Source organism: Pleurodeles waltl, chromosome 6 (assembly GCF_031143425.1).
Source record: "Pleurodeles waltl isolate 20211129_DDA chromosome 6, aPleWal1.hap1.20221129, whole genome shotgun sequence".
Taxonomy (NCBI): domain Eukaryota; kingdom Metazoa; phylum Chordata; class Amphibia; order Caudata; family Salamandridae; genus Pleurodeles; species Pleurodeles waltl.
In genome coordinates, this window is record NC_090445.1 from 213,418,521 (window position 1) to 213,441,215 (window position 22,695).

General features: G+C 43.2%; 1 protein-coding gene across 2 annotated transcripts in view; it reads right to left on the minus strand.

Moving 5' to 3' along the window:
* Nucleotides 1-635: 635 nt before the first annotated feature.
* Nucleotides 636-22,695, minus strand: part of SLC4A1 (solute carrier family 4 member 1 (Diego blood group)) — a 121,793-nt gene continuing 99,733 nt past the window's right edge. For both annotated transcript variants that reach the window (XM_069237881.1, XM_069237882.1), the window contains 6 exons: nucleotides 15,996-16,085; nucleotides 14,089-14,255; nucleotides 11,665-11,918; nucleotides 8,553-8,722; nucleotides 7,919-8,092; nucleotides 636-5,344 (listed from right to left, as the gene is read on the minus strand). In XM_069237881.1, coding sequence (XP_069093982.1) covers nucleotides 5,264-5,344; nucleotides 7,919-8,092; nucleotides 8,553-8,722; nucleotides 11,665-11,918; nucleotides 14,089-14,255; nucleotides 15,996-16,085 — 936 coding nt within the window. In that variant the 3' untranslated portion in view covers nucleotides 636-5,263. The remainder of the gene's footprint in view (nucleotides 5,345-7,918; nucleotides 8,093-8,552; nucleotides 8,723-11,664; nucleotides 11,919-14,088; nucleotides 14,256-15,995; nucleotides 16,086-22,695) is intronic.

The following is a 22,695-nucleotide window of genomic DNA, read 5'->3' on the forward strand; positions in this document are numbered from 1 at the left end:
TTTTGCAAAACTATCTTAAAACAAACCTATTGCCCTGAAGAGGTCTTACACTCTATTTCTTGATCTGTGTAAAAATGCAGCTTATCAGCTAGTTGGGCAATTCCATCAATCCTATTGAGCCCATATAGGGTCTTAAAAGTCGTCTCAGCTGTCTTAAAGTTTCTGAGGATATAGGAGCCATGAGATGACTGAGCTGGTAGATTTTGTGCCAAAGTTCAATTACAAATACATGTTTTATAGAGCTACTCACAGTTTGTATAATTTTGCAAATGAACTCTTGGTGCATTTGTTGACAACGATGCCATAGCAGATGCAACATGGGTAGTTAAAACCTCCTGGAATCAGACACCAGAGTATTGAGTAGGTGGTAAATACTGGGATCGCTTTGAGTGACTTATTAGGTGCATAGTACTGTACTATATTTTACATTGATTGTTAAAGTATCCTTTCTTTAATTAGAATGAGTGATTACTGTATTTTCATATGGTTTAAGTAAACCAATAATAAACATATAATACAAATAAAAAATACAATAAAAAAGGACTCTACTGATATCCCACCTTCAGCTTCCACCCATCGGAACCCAGATTATGTATGACCACACAAATTGGTGAGTACAAAAAAAACTACAAACATTTGTTAACAAAATGTTAAAAATTTATTTCCAATATACAAGGTAGTTTTTTCTTCACAAACAAGTCCACAAGAACATTTGTTCCCATTATGATAAGCGAGCGATACATACATTTACATAAAAAGTTACTTGGAAGCAATATTTAAAAACAAATTGAAACTGGTTTGATTGTTAGTTGGGCAACAGAGCTGAGCAGAGACATGTCTTATCTTTTTCTTCTGGCTGCTTCCTGACTGTAAGTTTTCATTTGAGTACAGCCCACAACCAAATTGGCCTGTCCATGTCTAAAATATGGTAATTACCCAGTTTCTGCCCTTGACTGAGCCCAGGCACCAGATCTAGGGGTACACCAGATCAAGGAAATTAATTTAATGATGATACACTCTCCATCTTGTGACATACATATATATTACACGTTTATTTTTTCAAAAAAATAAAAATTCATATCCTATCTATTTACATTGGGTATGTAGGCTAAAGCGTAAAATCTTCCAATCTGCTCCAAAGAGAGAAATATTTCTAATATGTTGTGTGTGTACTTATAGTGGTGGAGAGGTTGTGAAGACAGCAAAGTCCTCTTTATCATTCTTTGCAAACAGACTTAGGTCGGCGTGCCAGAGTCAGCATGGCTAGCAGAACCTCAAGCTCCCCCATGAGGCTTGCCACCAACAGGATTTAAATATCTGATTTGATGGTGTCAAGGAAGATAAATGATAACTGATCCTTCATTGTGGATCTTCATTTCATTGAAAAAAATGTAATTTTATCCGCGGATCGAGAGGATTCAGATATGACATGATTAGGATACTTCTGATAGTTAACAATAGATATAAGCAAGCAACATTCCCTTTCATCGAGGATCTCTATGCAGAAGCCACAGATGAAGCCTAATAAGCACAATTCACATAACCCACTGAAAAGTCTTAAGATGGCATCAGGTTTGACATGTCTTAGTCCAGTGACCTGTGGCTAGGAGGCTCTCCAGCAGCTTTTTGAAACTTCCAGGTTGATGTTTGTTAGGAGTAATATGTGAGCTTAATTTCTCATAGCCATGCCTGTATTAGCAGAGATTTACTCAGAGGTCAGGAACACTGGGAGTGTATAGGCATCTAGATTCCTTCAAAATATAGGGGCAGAAGCTTGGCATCTGAGCTCTGGTTAGCAGGTAGGATCACGTTCCTTAGCAAGCTATGAAGAGAAGTAATTTGGCCACTTCTAAAGGTGACTTGTCGTGAAGTAATTATTTTTCCACGTTTTTCTTTCAAAACCTTAAAACGTTTGTTGTTCCAAATTGGCATATGTTCCCAACAGCACCCCTTTTGCATACAAATACTTTGCAACTTACCAATAACATTGTGATTAAGGTTATATTTCAATTTTCAATAATTTACTACTATTCACATTTAACATTACTATTGTTGACCAAGCTGGTGCAAACACTAACATGGGATGTGCAAAATATAAATCTGTTGTGAGAACATTTGTGATATTTGAGGAGCATTTAAATTAAATGGGCTTTTTATCTTACATGTACAATCGAATACTTACTGTACAAAAGTCATGATAAGCTTCAGCTCATTTGGCAATGCCTGCTGATTTTTTATATTGACAAACACATCAGTGGTGAGTAGGTGCAGAATGTCAATGTTGGTGGACTCAATCACTATTTATTGGGTAGCGGAAAAGGAGAAGGTCACACTAGGACAGTATGTTAAAAGATTCTTTCCTTACCACCTGCATTATATAAGGAAATTGAAAATATAACATGCATCCAAAGTGTGGGATCATCATCCTCACCTGCCTAGATGAAGTGTATCACTATTTGCATGAAGATGATTAAATCGCTTAGGCCAAAACAATAGACTTGGCTCGTAGGATCTTATAGAAAATGTATGAATATAATAGGTCCTGGTGATGGGATGCACTGCTCGCTTTTTCCAATGCAGCATCCTAAATATAAGCAAGGGTCCTGCATTGAGTGGTGTTGCCCTGCAGACCACACACCAGTCTATTTTAAAGGAGCTATGCACTAGAGCAAGAACACATGTGACAGGATAGTGCAACTGGGCAAGAAACGATTCTTGAAATCCTGGCTTGATCCTTTGGGTGCAGAGAGGTATAAGCAACATCATCACAGCAAATGTGAACATCTCATGGAACAACTGAAGCAACATTCTTGTAGTTGTTTACAGTAAACATTTCCAGTAGAAGTAGCTCTTCTTGAGAAGGTGGGCAAATCCAAGAGATAAACTTTTTAAAGTCACTTTCTGGAAAATTACAGTGAAAGAGAGAGGACCATAACTGGTTGGAAGGAGTAGAAAAGAGGACTGAGAGTGGACCTCACTGGCTTTGGTATGTACAAAATATGAGAGTGTACAACCATCTCCCATATGGCTAGGCTATTCATTAATGTGGGCCCACCTTCCCAGATGCCACCATCGGCCCCTTTGGGTTGGTATGTCTGGAAGGCTCTATGAAGAATAGGGGTACATAGACGATTAATTTTGGAAGAGGACTTTTCAAAGATACACACATGATTATATCACCTCTGGAAGGTGACATACTGAAAAGAGGAACAGGAAACAGTGCTATTACTGCCATAATCATGTGGTTAAGTGCTGTAACAAACACATTTTGTCAAACTACTGTAATTAGAAAAAACATTTCAGTATGTCAAATTATGGTAGCTACCACTGTTTGGAGACAAAGCAGTTGCTCAAAGCACTGATGAATCTGGGTCTATCCTTGAGTGTGTGACAGTGGATAAATAAATGCTGACTTCCGAAACGTAGTGGTGTGATCTGATCACATGTCACACGTGCCCCCTTTCTGTACACAGAATTGCATCAGCTCCCCTTTCTGCAATGCTACTGGTTTTCATGAGATGTGGATATGTGGAATTACATTATTGACCTTGTGTCATGGCCTCAAATATTGGTGATGAAGCTGTCTGCAAGTGTGCATGGCCTCCTTAAACCAAAGACTCCTATGCCCCCAGGACAAGTCTTCTGTAATTCCCAATATGGCCATTCTTGGTACTTCCAGATGGACATGTCACTGCTTAAGAGCTACTGAAAAGCCCAGGCAAGGATAGAGGAATGGTGAAGGGTACTTCTATTTCTGGTTTTCTTGTCCCATTTCTGAGGGGACTCTCAGGGAAACATTTTAAATCTCACTGTATTCTAACATTGTGAAGCTAGCAGTACCTATGGTAGCTTTAATTTTGGGAGCTCGAACACTGATACAGTGTTGCATAGCTAAAAGGTTAATGGCAGCCGTAATCTCTTGATGAAGAGGATTACTGATGCTGTAAACACTGTAATTAGAGGAATGAGTATTTTTCGCATATGATGAGAGGACATTCCCGCTATTAGTCAGTTCCCAAATTGTGCTAAGGCTTGATCACTTTCATCGAGAACTCTTTTCCTCCCTAAAGTCTCATCTCTCGATCTCTAGGAGATCCATCATTGTGATTCCTATGGACCAAATTAAGCGAGACAGCTCTAGTCCACTAGATGAGGCGAATAAAGTAATTTGGTGCTCAGATGACACTTGAGAAGAACCCTTATTGAGGAGATTTTTAATTTAATTCTCCATCCAAACTTTAGGAGTTTCTGGTATTTATTTTCACTGCAAATATCATCAAAGATGTGGCAAGCAACGCTTTGCTGACACCACTACATCCAGACAGGGTAGTGCCTTTTCCAAAGCTAATTTAAATTGTCCTTGAAGAAGGGAGTTCTCAGGCAGAGGGTCACTTTAAGAGAGAGTAACAGTTTGGTTTAGGGCTTGCTGTCAGATCACAGGGATGAGGCAAAGACTGTCTCATTCACATCCCTGATTCATTGAAAAACATATCTGCTTCTCCATGCATAATGATTATAGTTTATTGAAATGTTTGAGTTGTCCTGCAAGTACAAACTGTGTAGAGTTCTTGTTGCAAGAGAACAAAGGCAGCTAAGCGTGATTAGGATCTTGTAGAATGAAAAAGGTATCTGAGCAAATGGGCAAGTGAGGATGGTCCCTGTATTGGATACTTGTGTGGGGGAGAACAGGGCGTATTGGGATGCTGTCATCAGCAAGTTTGCATATTACGCCTAAGTAAGTACGGAGTGTGGTTTACCTATGGGTATGGGAGACTTTCAGTTTTTCTCTTGGCCAAAGCACGGGCCCATACAACCTTGTGTGTCCTCCACATAACACCCTACTATTCTGAGGGCTCAGTTAGCCCAATGATGCTAAGGGGATTACTGCGTTTTTGAAGCTTTCATGGTTCAAGGATTGTAAAAAGGGTTATTGTTATCCTTTGTAGGAGTTCACCAGCCCATGAGACATTCAGTTTTTTTTTGTCCTTCCTGTAATTGTAGGCATGTGCCCTACACTGAGAGAGAAAGGCAGGTATGTTAAAATTGGCATGTACTATAGGGAGGAGGTACATCTGCGCCTGGATTCCTAACTGCTCAATAACTGAACCACTACAAAGGAAAAATCCAGAGATATAAACAAGTCTGGGCAAAACTGCATATACAGGCGATTCCTGCTGGCATGAAGAGTGGTGGAGGTTATAGAGTGCAGTGGGGCACAAGTATCTGTAGAAGGCACTTTGTGGAAAATGTAGGCAGAGGAGGGTCAAACTGGCATTTGAACCTCATGATACACATCCTGGCCTTCGGTCTCGTCAAAGGTTGCTTCTACCTCATCGCCATCCAGCTGAAACAGGCAAGAAAGAACGTGCATTATTAAGTGGTAATCATTATTAACTTAGAATATATCAGGTCCTCTTGAAATGCGAAGCAAAATGAGAGGCATCACTAGTGATGATTATCCAGAATATCTCAGGTGCTCTAGACGTCAGAGGAGTCAGCAGTGATGGTAGCTCAGAAACTCTAGAAATAAGAGGCATCATCATAGTAACTCAGGGGCTCTAGAAATGAGAAGCATCACCAGTGATCGTAACTTTGATGCTATAGAAATGAGGCATCCTCAGTGATGCTAACCAAGGTGCTCTAGAAATGAGAGGCATCACCAATGATGTTAACTCAGGTGCTCTAGAAAAGAGAGAGACAAAATGGAAGGCATCACCAGTGATGGTAGAGTAATTTATCTCTCCTTACCAGCCACCATGCCAAATAAGACCTTTGCCCAGAGACTTTCTAAGACATGGGCAAAGTGGGCAATTGACCAGGGCCCCCACCTTCCGAGAGGCCCTCTGGAAAAGTGAACGTTCTCTCTATCACACGTCTATTTCTCCATCCACATTTTTTATGTGTTCTGCAATATTTTTGGCATAGTATGGCTTGAATTATCAAAAATGGGTTATAAAATACAAAGCTGTTTTGGGCAGGGGCCTCTAAAGTACATCTTGCCCGGGCCTCCCAAAATCCTTAAAATGACATTGCCTTTACCACCTAATCGTACCATGCTCGGACAAAGGTGCGTATGACTAGCAAAAGAAGGAAGCCAATAGAAAGGAGATATGAACATGAAAACATATCAAAATTGATGGAGAACAAAATCCCAAAAATATATTTTATGTCTCGTTTCACATTTTTTCCATGCTTTACTGTCTACCAGGTCCCCCAGTTCTAGGAGAATTTGAGGTTCAAAACTATTTGTATATCCTGTTTACACAGTTCTCTTTCCTTTCCCATGGAGAGGCTATATGAAACTCTCCACTTTTTTAAGATCCTTCACGTATCTTGAGCCAACTTCATAGACATTTTTTATCTATCATTGGTATTGTGTAGAGAATATGAACAATCCAAAACATATAAGGCAAGAAACAATGATAAACCCTTAATGAAAAAAAACATATCATGTTAGGTCTTCAATTTACAAAAGACTGTCAAGCAAAATTGATAAGGCAAGACCCAGCCTTACTAGTTACTGACTTTGTGCGACTGGATCAATTTTCGCCCACCCTTCATAAACTACTCCATCACCTCTGTTGAACCCCTGTTCTAATTTAATATCTTTGCATCTACTACAGAACCAATCACAGTGGTAAAATCAGTTCATTTTACAGCCAAACTACCCAAGTCAGAACTGCAAAAACTACTGAAGCTTCTGAAAAGAACCCTTTTTCCAAAAGCCTTCCATCACCCGAACATTGGTAGAATGACCTCACCTTATTGGGCTCCAATATTACAAAGTTATTTGCTTACAGGTCCCTAGTTACCAAACCAGTATCATAAAATAGCATAGCAGCAACATGCTCACTTATTCTAATTGTCGGTTTTCCCAAACTATTAATATAGCCAACCATGGTACCTGCAAGTACAAACACTGCTGCAATATGTGATTCCTGCAAGTACTCATTCTTTTCATATAATACAGAACCGCCAGCTGTTGTTACAGATGATCCATCTAGTTAAAACATTCGCTCCACCCCATATGGTATAGAAGAACCATTACATAATCAATCCATTTTAAAATATCAAAAACAATATACCTATGCTTCCTTTAACCCTGAACAGTTAAGGCCAGGTGAACCCCATTTGAAGATGCAACAGGTCAATTTTTCTGTTCTTGTATGTCTTGGGGTGTTTCAGTTTAAAATTACTTGAGGGTTTATTGTATTGTATTTTAATATACTGGGCACTGCCACCTTAAACTGGACTGACATCACACAGCGAATCAAGTTATAACGGTAATTAATAAAGACTGCCAGTGTACAATGATTTTCATATTTATGGAGGTTACATCCTTCAATGGTATTTGTGACATTCCAAAAAGTCCCGGTAATGAGATTGCATATATCAAATGTAATATGTTCTTGTGAAGGTGTCTTCCCAACATTACCCGGGAACGCTTTATAAAAGCATCTTCACCTCTCCTACAATCAATACACATGTGTAACTTCAGCAATTCCTTTATCTAAAAGAATGACACCATAACAGCTTACAGTGTTCAATCTATTACAACTCAAATAAACTCTGATCTGCTCACACTCCCAGTGCCTCTGCAATCCGTGTTTATCCAAAGGTCAAATAAACCTGATACTCAAGCACTGAAGGTATATCTAGGTTGAGTTGGCTTATATGCCTGGATCTCTTGCAGTCTGCACACATTCATGAGGCTTAGGGTTTACAAGACTAAAGCTCTAGTAAGTAAGCCTCCCCTCAAGATTTTTTTAAATCTAGGAGAACAAATACAACCAGACACACTGCAGTTTATTTACACTACGCTACCTGGACTTCCTGCCGTTCAAATAGAAAGTCAAAATTGAAAGCATTGGACTCTGTAGCCTCTGGAGGACCGGTGCAATTTATATACTTCACTTACACAGTTGAGTTCCACATTTCTGAAGATTTTTGGAAGCAGGAACCGGCGAAGGGGCACAGTCAGGATGAGGATGAAGGGCAGAGCCAGGGAAGCTGGGGTGGACTTCACGACCCAGAGAATCACAAGACACAACACCTGTATGAGGGTGAAGATGTGCATTCTCCAGGTTTTCACCTAAACATAAAAATATGCTTGAGGTTAGAAAATCTCTGCCTGGGCATACCGTGGACTCCTCACCATCGAACAGAAAACTTTGAAGTTCAGCCTATCCCATCCAAACCCAGCCAGGTTTGTGCTATGTAAATGGTAATACGTATATACCTTGACCCAACTCAACCCAACTTAGTCTTTGACTAAGTCCAGCTGAGCCCCCTCAAAACTCAGTCCCAGCTCAGCCCAACTTAACTCTCCATGACTCAATCCTTGCTCAGTCCCACTCAACTCTCAATGACACAGTCGAGCTTACCACTCGATGACTCAGTCAGAGCTCACTCAAGTTTCACATATGTTCCCCTACTCAGCACTGAGCCCTTTGTGCACTCAGGCTCTGTTTTCCTAGAATCGTTAACAGTATATAATGGTGTCCATGCAGTGCCTCTTAGTTTTGAGATGCTTAGCTTGTCTTCCCACTCACCCGCTTCACAAAGGGGACATCAGGGTGGTATTTGGGTGGCATAAGAGTGAGGAGTATTCTGTCGTACAACTGGATTCCATTCAGAGAGGTCACACCCATGTAGAGGAAGATCCCAAAGAGCACGGCAAGGGGTATGAGCTTCAGGATGGGCTCCATGAGGATGGAGAGACCTGAAAGAGAGAGAGAAGAGAGAGAGGGAGAGTGTCATGGTTAAAAGAGAGACTATGAGAGGGAGAAGGATGTGGGGGAAAAGAAGGAAGCAGGAGAGAGCCCTAGTGAGAGGAAGGTCAAGGAAGATATATGGAGCGGTAAAGAAAAAGAGTGAGAGATTAGGAGTGCGAAGTAGAAAAGAAAGATTTAAAGAAAAAGAGGACTAGAAACAGAGGAAGAGACAACAAGCAAAAGAGAAAAGAAGAGGCAACAAGATAGATAGCTGTAGACGCAGAACATGAAAGAGGAGGTAGAAAAAGAGAGGAAAAGAAGGGGCTGTAGACAGAGACGTAACGAGAAGTAGAGAGAGCAAGACAAAGAGAAAAAAGAGAGAACAACAGTAGGAAAGTAGGAGACAGACAGAACAATCTGAGAAAGAGAGATTAAAAGTGTGAGAGTCAGAGAGCAGGGAAAAATAAACAGGAAAAAAGAAAAGAAATGGAGAGAAAGAAATAGATACTGTTGGTAAGAAGGAAAGATAAAGAAAAAAGAGGGAAGAAGGAGAACACAAGTGAAGAAGAGATGAAGAGCTACAGTGCAGGAGAAAGAATGCAAGAGAGGTACAAATTCAAAAATCCACAGAAAAAATATGCGATAAGAGGGGAACATAACAAGAATTAAATAGAGAGAGGAATTGGGAGAGCGAGAAAGTGAAAGATAGCGAGCTAGAAAGAAAGAGAGACAGAAAGAGAGGCGAGACAGAATATGGAAGCGAGAACGTGGAGAGAGGAATGAAGGAAGACAAGAAAAACGAGCTCCTGAGATACAAAAATTTAAAACTCAAAAGCCAGCGAGTGGGAAAGACTCAAGACAAAGGGTGAAAGTGCAACTGAGACTAAAGGGGGGAAGAAGCCTGCAAGTGAACACTGGGTGAGAGAGAGAAAGGGGTGCAGAATAAAAGAAATATAATACAAGTGGGAGCGCAGTAGCCAATGGCGGCGAGCTTGTGAGAGAGACAACAGCAAGGCGAGATGGAGGCAGCTAAAAAGGCAATAGTACATGTAGAGTGGACGTTGTTAAAGAGTAAAAACGGTACAAATATAACATAAAAAATTTGGCGAGTATATGCAGCAGAGGTAGGAAAAGACAAGGTCAAAGTCATTGGATGAAATAGCAAGTAAGGATATTTATTTCTTTATTCGTGTAAGCGCGCTGTTACCAAACTGGTATTACGGTGCAGAATATTCATAATTAGAGGGAGGGATGTATGTATTAGTAGAGGGGAGAAAATAAACAGAGAATCAAAAACTGAGTCTCAAAGGCAGTGGGTCAGCAAAACATGAACATTTTCAATAAACAATGAGACCTTCACAGTAAGCTCTTGAATTCATCTCTGTGAGAGTCACTGTTCTGAGATCTGCCTGTCTCGGTGAGAGGGTGTGTGAGGTAAGTTCCACGTCACTGGTCTATCCAGATTTGCTAAAACCGAGTCTTCTCTTTTCAAGTACACATTTAACAACACAAGGTCACAAACACTGCTCACCAATCAGAAGTGGTATTTCAAATATAACATAGGACTGAGTAAAGTTGGTTTATCATTGATGACAACTTAAATGAGGGAGGGCAACGTCAAGACACGGCTCAAGGTCACCAGGAACGGCCATGACCTTCCAGAGGTATCGCTACTCAACGGAAAACTCTGGATTGGCAGTGGTGTACAAAATACAAAACAACCATAGCCATCACAAGGCCAAAAACACTCCCTGCCCCTCCTCAAGATTAAAAGATGTGATACTGTCTGGCTTTCATAATTCTCCCCTCTTGTGGAGGACTTATGGGACTCCTCTTCAATTCTTATTCAAACATAACATTGGATTCAGTCATAATTCCCCGTGGATCACATTTTCTGAAAATGTAACTAATGTTATGTTGACGTGGGTCCTATAAATGGACCTTAGTTTGGTTCTGGTTACGTTTTTTACACCTTGGCCATGTTTATGAAAAAAACCTCACATAGACCTGTTTTTCTGCTTCTTTTGAGCTCAGAGTTTCTGTCCATGGCTCAATGGATCAATTGACAAACATTATCATTCTTTTATATGAATGTATTTAATGTACACAGCGTGAACCTAGCCAGAAAGCCACATAGGGGTTAGCAAGAGATAGGTGTATTACAGGAAGACAGGCAGCACCAGGCACAGGGGAGAGTGGGAGGATGAGGTGATACTGATGTGGAGAAGCGGTGGTCTGGGTTTCTCGGAACAGGGAAAAAAAGAGCAGGGGCAGATTCTCCATTAGGGCGGAGGAGCGTCGCCCCGCCCCCGCCAACAGCAGCAACTGCAAAACCTTCACAAGAAAACCATAATAAACTGGGTTTATTATCGTTTTCTTGTAAAGGGTGGGGCATTGGGAGTGACGAGCACTGAGGGGACTGCACAGAGCACTCCCGTCAGAGTGCATGTATGTTTGGCCGTCCGTCTCAGGCTGCAGCCTGGAGCGACGAGGGACAGAGGAGCGGCCTGCCGGCAACGGAGATGGTAAGTTTTTTTTTTTATATATATTTTTTTTAGGAAATGCCCCCCTGCGCGCCGCACCCGCCCCACCCCTTCAGCCAGCAGCGAGCCATGACTGAAAAAGAGGCAGGTTGATGGCGCAAAGTGCTCCTGAGAAAGTGCAATATTGAGGCAGGTATGCTGTGGGGAGGGCACAGGCAGGGCAGTGAAACTGAGAAGGTGACTTGAGGGGCAGGATGTCGTTCAGAATGTGCAGTATCAAGGATGCTAATGATGCTATGCTGCTAGCAGGTGTTATTTGAAGCAATGATTCTTCAGCTACTTTTGGAAGTGGAGAAGGGATACGGCAGATGGATCTGAACTAGGATGGTGCTCCGCAACCTGAGCACGTAGTAGCATTTCTGCAATTAATAATCAGGTAGATAATGCCACAGGCTGGGTGGACTCACCAACGAGGATGGACACAAAAAGACCGCTAATTCTCTGCTCGATGACCTTCTCAATCTCTGGCTTCCCGCCCGTGCTGCTGGTTTTGCTCATCACAGTCAAGGCGTTGGCATGGGTGACAGTCCTCACTGTGGTCGCAGAGAGCCAGGGCATCCCAAAGAGGGCACATACACCTGCCATCCCAACAATCAAGAGCAGGTCCAGGTGGAAGCCAGACCCTTTCACCATTTTTCGCTCTGGTTTGCTTACAATGAGTCTAGAATGAAATAAAGGAAAATACATCAACAGTTACTTTCTTTGAGATTTCCCATGGCCTGCCCATAAACTCATCAACAATGCAACTCAGCCACTTTTTCAACTTCATGTTGGCAAACCCATCTGTCGATATATTAAAGGACAACACTTTGTAAGGTGTAGTTAAACAGTTTACTTACCAGATCTAACAACCCAGTTTAACAAGCTAACCTGGCTAGACCCTAACTACAAGATGGCCGCCACGAAATTGTTTGGTATTTATCAGGTGCAATAATTACCCACCATAACGAATTTATGGGAATGACATGCACAATGTGTTGCTTCCAGCACAAAATTAGAAGCATTTTGCCCTCAATAAACATCAGCAGGTTTGACCTGACAATATTTGTCACAAAACTCAGAACTGCATTATGTGCTAAAACAGTAGTTGCAGCACATAGCTCGATTAACCGTCCTTCTCATAGCGATGTCTCCAGCTGTTTCACATTTTAAATCAGAAGCATCATGCGTACTAGTTTAGGTGCACTAGCTTTTTGGCAAACGAGGCTGACCCATGCACATTCACGTCCTCCACTCTCACTAGGGATAAGTTTAGTATTCCAGAGAGGCTTGGGTGCCTGTTGCCAGGTTTAGGTACTCTATAATTGACTAATAATTTCTTTGAAGAGTAAAGGTAATTTTATCTGATCCAAATAGGATGTGAAGGTCTATGTAACATCCAAGCTACGGACGACCAATTCAGGTTTCCACAATGTTGTTTTTATTTTATTTAAAGGTCTGTTGAGTACTCATGTGAACTTTTACATTTCAAGTAGCTGGGAGTTTTCTTATTGGAAGGGAAACAGGGGCAAAACGTTTCTGAGGATGTGTGTTTTGTAATAAAACAAAACCTCACACGAACAATTGATGTGTTGTATTACAACTGAGAGTAGGGTTTTCGAAGAATCAACAAGGTAACAAAGACGAATTATAAAAGGACACATGTTCTGGAAGAAGAGTGTGAGATGTTGAAAAGGCATGTGTGTGGGCACTGGTCACCTGGGAGGCCCAACCATGCTCAGACTATCGGTTGTTGAAGTGTTACTGAGGGGCAAGGGATGTGGTTGGACACTGAGCACCTGGGTGGCCCACTCATGCTCAGATCTCTTATTTTTTTGAAGTCTTACTGCATCTGCTCTGGTACTCCCCAAAGCTTCTTGGACATCTGACACATGGAGTTAAAATGGATGGAACATAGAGGTAATACCTAATCCATGCCAACAACCAGTCTAGAATCAATCAGGCCTATTAATTCCAAAAAGCAATCCATCTATCTTACTTTGTGACTGGGCCAACCCAAATCAGGTACCTTTTGACTAGGAGTTCAGGGCGAGAGGGGTGGTAGGACTGTAGATAGAAACAATGGAGCAGATCAGTAGCCAGAACGATGCTATGATGCCGGGAGTCATGATCAATGGGCTGCTGGGTTAGGGAAGGTAAATCCACACTTAGGCCCAGATTGTGGGCGGCCCAGGAAATTTCAATATTGGCGTTAACTCTTATTATGGCTCACATCAGAGTTATGAGTTGAGTGCTAAACTCGGCACCCCCATAATTTGCCCTAGGTAAATTTCAGCAAGTTAAACCTGACATAATTTAATAGGTGAAAATGCGCAGTAAATAATGAGAGATGCAGATTTTGGTGCACACGCACCAAAACCTGCCTGTTATGTCCTATTTTCTGTGCAAAACTCATAATTAGTGCTATTTACCACACCCTCCTAAGGGTCAACTGTAATCGGGCTTTAGACTAAGCAGAGTAGGCACCCCCTGCTGCCACTATTGCTATCAGTCATTTAATGTTCTCCAGTCCATCTACCTATTCATCTTTTGTCTTTCATTTCTGTAAAATGTTCTTCACTCTACTTCTCTTCATTCATTGCATGTTTACATCTTTGCCTCTAGTCTCGCTATCTCTTGGTCTGGTGTCAATACTGGCTTCTTGTTTTTCTATCACCTTACACAGTATTTCACCATTTCTCATCACGTTGTCCATCCCCGCCTTACTCTTCAAGTTCTTCCTTTCTCTTCTTAGAGTTTCTTGCCCTCTTTCCTCTCCTTCCCCACCACATTTTTTCAACAAAGCTTGTACCATGGTCAGACATAAAAATGGATGCACGAGCTTGTCTTACGTGGTTATCTGAGACTCCATAAAGATGAGTATGAAGACCAGCAAAGCAGGTACGATAGTGGCGAACATCATCCAGATGGGGAAGTCGGTATGGAGACCAAGCGGGTTGATAAACCATTGACGGTCAGCAGGTCTGGAAACATTCAGGCCTGCAGGAACTTTCAGTTTCTGCAAAAGGGGAAGTCACAGATCAACCAGACTGTCGTGTCAAACCATTTAAGTGTTTGTAGAGCACTTATGTCAGAGGAACAGGAGATGGAAGAAGAAGACAGAGAAAGAGCCACAAGTCTAGAGTACCCTTGATAAATGTGATACACATCATCACCACATTGGGAGGGTCAGGAAAGAGGGGTGAAGGGGGAAGGGGAAAGGGTCAGGAAGCATATAGCATGCGGGTAGTGAGCATCTAGTCTTCTACCAAATCTATTTTCTTATGCTAGATACATCTTAGAGCAACAGTTGCTTATTAACTCTTTTACAACGTTTCATCTCTTTATCTGCTGCTATCTATCATTCCCCATGTCTTCCATTCCATCGAACGTGGGTGAACATGAGCATTTTCTGGGGCACATGACTCTTTTGGGCAAAGCAATACCTGTAATTCAAACCTGTTTTGGAAGAGGATCAACTGAAATTAGGGAACCTATGGCACCTAATAACTCGTTATCAAAATAAGTATGACCCACTTATGCGATAGAGAGCCAACTGCCTAAACTGGAAACCATCACCGTACTCCCAGGCCAGTTCTCTCTAGAATACATGCTCCAAAAAGACAAAGCTTGGACAGGATCAAGACATACTAGCCACTGGCAACTGGCCATGGAATGCCTTTCATGGGGGACCTCATCCATGCTCTTTTAAGTCCATCTGGCCACTGAATAATCCACCCATTATAATTCTTGCATCCTCATGCAGTTGCCCATCCATGGAATCACCTGTTTATAAGCATAAAAATAGTATCTTACCCATAAGAGTGTAAGCATGGTACCTACTCGCCTGTGTGAAAATAGAACATGCAAATGGGTGCGGGCAAGCAATACCATTAACCCAAGTGTATACAGCACCCTACTTATTGAACACGAGCCATGACATGTTGTGCACGCCATAATTAAACAGACATGCCTCCCGCTCAGCTACAGTCATGTATGCTGCCCATCTGTGGTACATCACCTCACTCTTTTGACGAAGTATTGTATTTATAAGGAGTCCCACACACCTGTACACCGAGTATGGTATACCCTTAACAGAGTGAGAGCATCACACCTTGTGTGCCTGAGCACCGGTAGGGCCATCCCAGCACCTAGACCCTTCTGACCTATCCATGCCACCTGGTGGACCCACATGATTCGGATCCCTATGCTCACTCTTTGGAATGCAGTGGTTTCTACCAGACTGGACTGCAAACATACATTCAACGACCACCTCTTTGGACTCGAAAGCCTTACAAGGTGACATTTTCCCTCCATCTCTGGACTTCAAAACCATACAAGGTGGCACTGCGCCTCCATTTCTGGACTCGAAAACAATGCCGACTGACACTCTACCTCCACCTTTCCCTACGTGCTGCGTCCTAGAAGTACGTCACGTGGTCCGTGACCCACACTACTACGTAAATGACGTATAATTGTTGGTTTCTACATATGCTGTATTGTCTGTGCCTGCGTCTCACTGCCCCACCCGAGTGTCACCGCCACCATCTCTATTTGCTACGTGCAGCACTGCCGTTCGGTAGACTCTTCAATAAATACAAACATAATGCAAATATGTAAATACCCCCGCCCCAACTTCACCCACGTGTATGCTGGGCACCAGACTCACTCTCTTGTAGGCACCGGGTCCTGCTTGCTTGAATGCAAGCACATCATCCCACATACCTCATTTAAAAGTAGGTGGTAAGCGCCCACGCACCTGAGTGTAGGTGTCCTCGATGAAGAAATCAGCGGTGACCATAATGAAGATGGCGAGAGGTACGCCAAAGTCCCCGATCATTCGACGAAGCTGTAAGCGAAGAACACAGGCATGAGTGCAGCAATAATGCAGAGAAGTGAAAGAGCAGATGTGAAGGACCAGTGAGGCCCACGCAGATGTGAAGGAGCAGCGATACACACAGATGTGAAGGAGCAATGATGCACGCAGAGGTGACGTCAGAGACTTTGTAAGGTATGGGCAAAGCGTGCTCTGGCCCAGGCCCCAGCTTTTCAGGGGCCCACTGAGAGGGCCAACTCTGCTCTGCAGAGTCTTGCCCTGATGACCTCGAATACATTTTAAGGAGTTTGTTTTAAATAACTTCCTTTAATTTATTTTTTAATTTGGATGATGTATACGTCTATTACATACATTAAGTAGAGAAATGTGTTTGTGTTTCATGCAGTATCAATAAAAATGCTTAATTTAAATCAAAACAGGACTTCACAAATGAGAAACGGGAGGGTGTCACAGATATTATTTGCAGTACATTTTTTAAAACACACATCACTGTCCCTGAATATTAGATGTGAACACATTTAAAATTTAGCCCTGTGTGCCTGTGCATTGCCAGTGACTTGACCAAAGAGGGCATGAAAAAGCTGACACTGGAACATAAATTCAAAGCTGTTCCGAACAGTGGCCCCCAAAATTCGCCTGGACCACGCCCCCCAAAATACTTAAGATGTCAATGGGTGAAATAACGACACTGCACAAAGAGATGAAGGTGCAGCAATGCGTTCGGAGATGTGAAGACACAACAATGCGCACAGAAATCCGATAGGCTACAATGCAGAGAAAAGGTAGTAGGAGGATCAGTAATGGCCCCAGATGATGTGAAGAAGCAGCAATGCACACAGATGTGAAGGAGCAATGATGCACACAGAGTTAAGGAGTACTAATGAACACAGAAATGTGACGGGGTGATAATGTGCACAGAGATGCGAAGGTGAAATTACGCAAACAGAGATGTGAAGAAGCAGCAATGCACACAGATGTGAAGGAGCAATGATGCACACAGAGCTAAGGAGTACTAAATGAACACAGAGCTAAGGAGTACTAAAAGAACACAGAGATGCGAAGGTGTAATAATGCAAACAAAGATGTGAAGAAGCAGCAATGCACACAGATGTGAAGGAGCAATGATGCACACAGAGCTAAGGAGTACTAATGAACACAGAGATGTTACAGATAGATTATGTGCACAGAGATGCGAAGGTGTAATAATGCAAACAAAGATGTGAAGAAGCAGCAATGCACAAGATGTGAAGGAGCAATGATGCACACAGAGTTAAGGAGTACTAATGAACACAGAGATGTGACGGAGTGATAATGTGCACAGAGATGCAAAGGTGTAATAATGCAAACAAAGATGTGAAGGAGCAGCAATGCACACAGATGTGAAGGAGCAATGATGCACAAAGAGCTAAGGAGTACTAATGAACACAGAGATGAGACGGAGTGATAATGTGCACAGAGATGCGAAGGTTCAATCACGGAAACAGAGGTGTGAAGAAGCAGCAATGCACACAGATGTGAAGGAGCAATGATGCACACAGAGTTAAGGAGTACTAATGAACACAGAGATGTGACGGAGTGATAATGTGCACAGAGATGCGAAGGTGCAATCACGGAAACAGAGGTGTGAAGAAGCAGCAATGCACACAGATGTGAAGGAGCAATGATGCACACAGAGTTAAGGAGTACTAATGAACACAGAGATGTGACGGAGTGATAATGTGCACAGAGATGCGAAGGTGTAATAATGCAAACAAAGATGTGAAGAAGCAATAATACCCCTAGGCATGCGAAGGAGCAACAAAGCACACAAAGATGTGAAGAAGCAGTAATGCAGACGAACGTGAAGGCTCAGTGATTTGCACAGAAGTGAATGAGCAGCAGTGCACACAGAAATGTAATGTGAAGAAGCAGTAATGCAGATACTGAGCAGTAATGCAAAATGAGATGTAAAGGAAACCAGGGCTGGTGTGAAGAAGCAGTGGTGCGCTCAGACGTGAAGGAGCAGTAATGCACAGGTATGTGACAGAGCACTCACGTACACAAATATACAAGAAGCAATAATGTAGACATAGACGCAGTCTAGTAGCATGAGACATAAGGATATGAAGAAGCAGCAATGCATACTGATGTGAATGGGAAGCAGTGTGAAGGAATAGCAATGCACACGGAGATGTGAAGGAGCGAGCAGGAATACATGCACCGTTCTGAGGTGGCATCTGTCCACACATTGGTATGAAGTGGCTAACATTCTCACAGAGGTACGAAGTGCTGTTTTTCACAGAGAAGCAACAGTCATGGAAACGGAAGGGAGAGGGCACCAATGCACACAGAGATGCGAAGGGTCAGTAGTGCACAAAGGTATCAGTGAGCAATGATTCATAGAGGAGGAAGTTGCTAATAATGCACAGAGATGTGAAGGGTCAGTAGTGCACAAAGGTATTAGTGAGCAATGATTCATAGAGGAGGAAGTTGCTAATAATGGACAGAGATGTGAAGGGTCAGTAGTGCACAAAGGTATCAGTAATGCAGAGAGGGAAGGGAACAACTCCTAATAATGCACAGAGATGTAAAGGGTCAGTAGTGCACAAAGATATCAGTTTCTGTCAGTCGCGTTTGGAGGCTTGGAGCTTGTCGGTGAACCAGGTGGTTTTTTTGCAGGCTTGGTTGTTGGGTGGGTTCTTGAGAGGTGATAGGGAGTTGGCACAGTTGGTGATCCACTGTTTGAGGTTGAGGGCGGCGGTGTCTGGGTCGGTGGGGTCGCGGGTGGGTTCTGGGTGAGGGTGTTGGTTAGTTGCTCTTTGGTGACTTTGCTCCAGCAGCGGCGAGGTGGTTGTTGGGGGCGGGTGGTGGTGCTTGGTTTGTTTCTTGAAGGTGAAATGGATGCAGTGGTGGTCGGTCCAGTAGAGTTCGGTGGTGTGGTTGAAGGTGACGTGGGCGCTTGTGGTGAAGATGGGATCAAGCGTGAGTCCTGCGATGTGGAGCAGCAACGCGCGCAGTGATGTGAAGAAGCAGCAATGCACACAAAGATGTGAAGGAGCAGCAACACACACAAAGATGTGAAGGAGCAGCAACACACACAAAGATGTGAAGGAGCAGCAACGCAGGCAAAGATGTGAAGGAGCAGCAATGCACGCAAAGATGTGAATGAGCAGCAATGCACGCAGAGATGTGAAGGAGCAGCAATGCACACAGAGATGTGAAGGAGCAGCAATGCATGAAGAAATGTGAAGGAGCAGCAATGCACGAAGGTATGTGAAGGGACAGCAACGCACACAGATGTGAAGGAGCAGCAGTGCATGCATAAATGTGAAGGAGCAGCAACGCACGCAGAGATGTGAAGGAGCAGCAACGCACACAGAGATGTGAAGGATCAGCAATGCACACAGATATGAAAGAGCAGCGACACACACAGATATTAAGGAGCAGCAATGCATACAGATGTGAAGGAGCAGCAGTGCATGCAGATGTGAAGGAGCAGCAATGCAAGCAGTGATGTGAAGGGTCAGCAATACACACATATGTGAAGGAGCAGCAGCGCACACAGAGATGCGAAGGTGCAACAACCCACACGATGTGAAGGAGCAGCAACGCACACGATGTGAAGAAGCAGCAATGCACAGAGATGTGAAGGAGCAGCACCGCACACAAAGATGTGAAGGAGCAGCAAAGCACACAGAGATGTCAAGGAGCAGTAACGCACACTGAGATGTGAAGAAGCAGCAAGGCACACAAAGATGTGAAGGAGCAGCAAAGCACACAGAGATGTAAAGGAGCAGCAATGCACATAGAGATATGAAGGAGCAGCAATGCACACAGATGTAAAGGAGCAGCAATGCACACCGAGGTGTGAAAAAGCAGAAACGCACATAGAGATGTGAAGGAGCAGCAACGCGCATAGGAGCAGCAACGCACACAAAGATGTGAGATGTGAAGGAGCAGCAACACACACACAGATGTCAAGAAGCAGCAGCAATGCAAACAGATGTGAAGGAGCAGTAATGCATGCAGAGATGTGAAGGAGCAGCAACGCACGCAGATGTGAAGGAGCAGCAATGCACACCGAGGTGTGAAGGAGCAGCAATGCACATAAACATATGAAGGAGCAGAAACTCACATTGAGATGTGAAGGAGCAGTAACGCACATAAGAGCAGCAACGCACACAAAGATGTGAGATATGAAGGAGCAGCAACGCACACAGATGTGAAGGAGCAGCAACGCACATGGATATGTGAAGGAGCAGCAACGCACATGGATATGTGAAGGAGCAGCAACACACAGAGAGATGTGAAGGATCAGCAACACTCACAGAGATGTGAAGGAGCAGCAACACAGCAATGTGACGCAGCAACAGTGCACACAGAGATGAGATGAAACAGCAATGCACACAGAGATGTGAAGGAGCAGCAACACAGCAATGTGACGCAGCAACAGTGCACACAGAGATGAGATGAAACAGCAATGCACACAGAGATGTGAAAGAGCAGCATTGCACACAGAGATGTGAAGGAGCAGCAAGGCACACAGATGTGAAGGAGCAGCAATGCACACAGCGGCGTGAAGGAGCAGCGACGCACACAGAGATGTGAAGGGACTATAATTTAAATGGAGGTTATGTTATAGAGAAATACTCATATCTGAATGAGCAGCTAGGCACACAAATGAAATGGAGCAGTGAGGCATGTAGATGTGAAGTTGCAATCATGCAAACAGTTATGAAAAGCAGTAACACACACAGGGAACATGGCGAAACAAGACACACAGGTTTAAGTTGTAGAATACTGCACAGAGAGGCATGTAGTGTCTTTAAGGCACACAGAGAGGAAGTAAATGTACGCAGATATCAAGGATTACTAAAGCATAATGATGCAAATGGCTGCAGAGCTCAGAGAGGTTTAAAGGGGTAATGTTCTTTTTTTTAAAAACGTATCTTTATCATGTTTCTTTGTGATTTTTCAACCATACATTACATTCATATACAATTTAAAACACAGCTACAGATATGTTTCTACATCTGCGTTGCGGTTTATACTATTACTTCGAGAGTGTAAAATAAAAAGAGTGCAACAAAAAATCTAAACAGTAAACAAAGTGGGTCAATGTATTGAACTACACGTGTTTGCAATAGGCAGTGGTGGGGTAAGTAGGCCTCTTCAGCTCTTCGCGTGAAAGCCCAAGTGGTTCAGGTTCTCAGTAATGTAAAGCGACTGTAATCCTGAGAGACGTGTCAAACGTGAACGTGAACAGCAGTGCAGAGTAGCTGTAGCAGTGAATGAAGGCTTCTGAATGGGCTGTTGCTTCATTTGAGCAGGTGGGCGTCGAGGGGGCGCTGGCACTCATTTTTGGAGCCCGGCACTTATTTTTCATCATCTGAGAGCAAGAGTGAGAAAGGCAGCAAGAGGGAATGCAGGAGAAAGCAACAGGCAGAGAAACAGGAGGAAGCAGGGATGAACAAGACCCCCGAGAGGGACGCAGAAGCAGGGAGTGTCTGGCAGTGCATGAAGGAGGTATAGGGGGGGGTCAAGAAAAGAGAGCCCTGGGATTCGGCACCGACTTCAGTAGCGCCAGCAGCAACCTTCAGAGGAAAAAAGCACTTTGATGCGTTTATTGTTTTAGGAATTAGGAATTAGGGCACTAGGAAGGGCTGCTCGTCCACATAAGGATGTGAAAGTGCAGCATCTCACCCATATGTCAGTGACTAGTCATGTGCATATCTGTGAACAGAGAATAAATAAAGGAGCAGCCATAGCCAGAGAGGAGACAAGAGGCAGCAGTGCACACAGAGGTGTGAAGGGGCGGGAAATTCAGTGAGAAGGAGATGTTAAGGGAGCAGTGATGCACATAGGGATGTGAAAGAAAGGAATGCACACAGGTGTCAACTAACATCCATGCACACAGATGTGAAAAGAGAAAAAAGGACCAGCAATGCACAAAGAGATGAGAAGGGGCCGTAATTCACAGATGGATGTGAAGGAACATGGACACCGGTGCATGCAGATGCCAAGGGAGCAATGATGCACATCAAAATGTGAAAGCAAAACAATGCACACACACAGAAATGTGCAGACATGTACACAGAGATGCACTGACAGTAACACACAGAGTCGTGAAGGAGAAGGAACGCGCAGGGAGAACTGAAGTGACACCAGAGCATAGGGAGTGTGCAAGGGCATGCATGCAAACAGCTGTGAGCACCAGTGCACACAGGGATGGGGAGAAGTACACGTGTACAAATGTGAGTGGGTACTAACACACACCGAGATGTGCAGAGTGTGTGCAGTTTCCTATTTTCTTTAAAATATTTATACTATTTTTAACATACTGATTATTGGGCATGTGCGCACAAATGTCTTCACCCCAACACTACCAAATTTCAAATGCAAAAGACCTGTTAATGTACTAGAATGCTAGGTTACAATGTTTTGTAAAACAAAAAAGCAGTAGCTGTGAAGGGGACAATGGACAGGCCCTGTTATGCACTGTAATCCCAATGCAGCAGGACAGAATGAAGAGACACAGTTGATATTTATCTGCCCTTTTTTAGGGGATCCATTGAATTAAAGAGGTTGTTTCTTAAGAGTGCACCTCAAAAAGAGAGGTTCGGTTTCATGTTTGCTTGAGGGC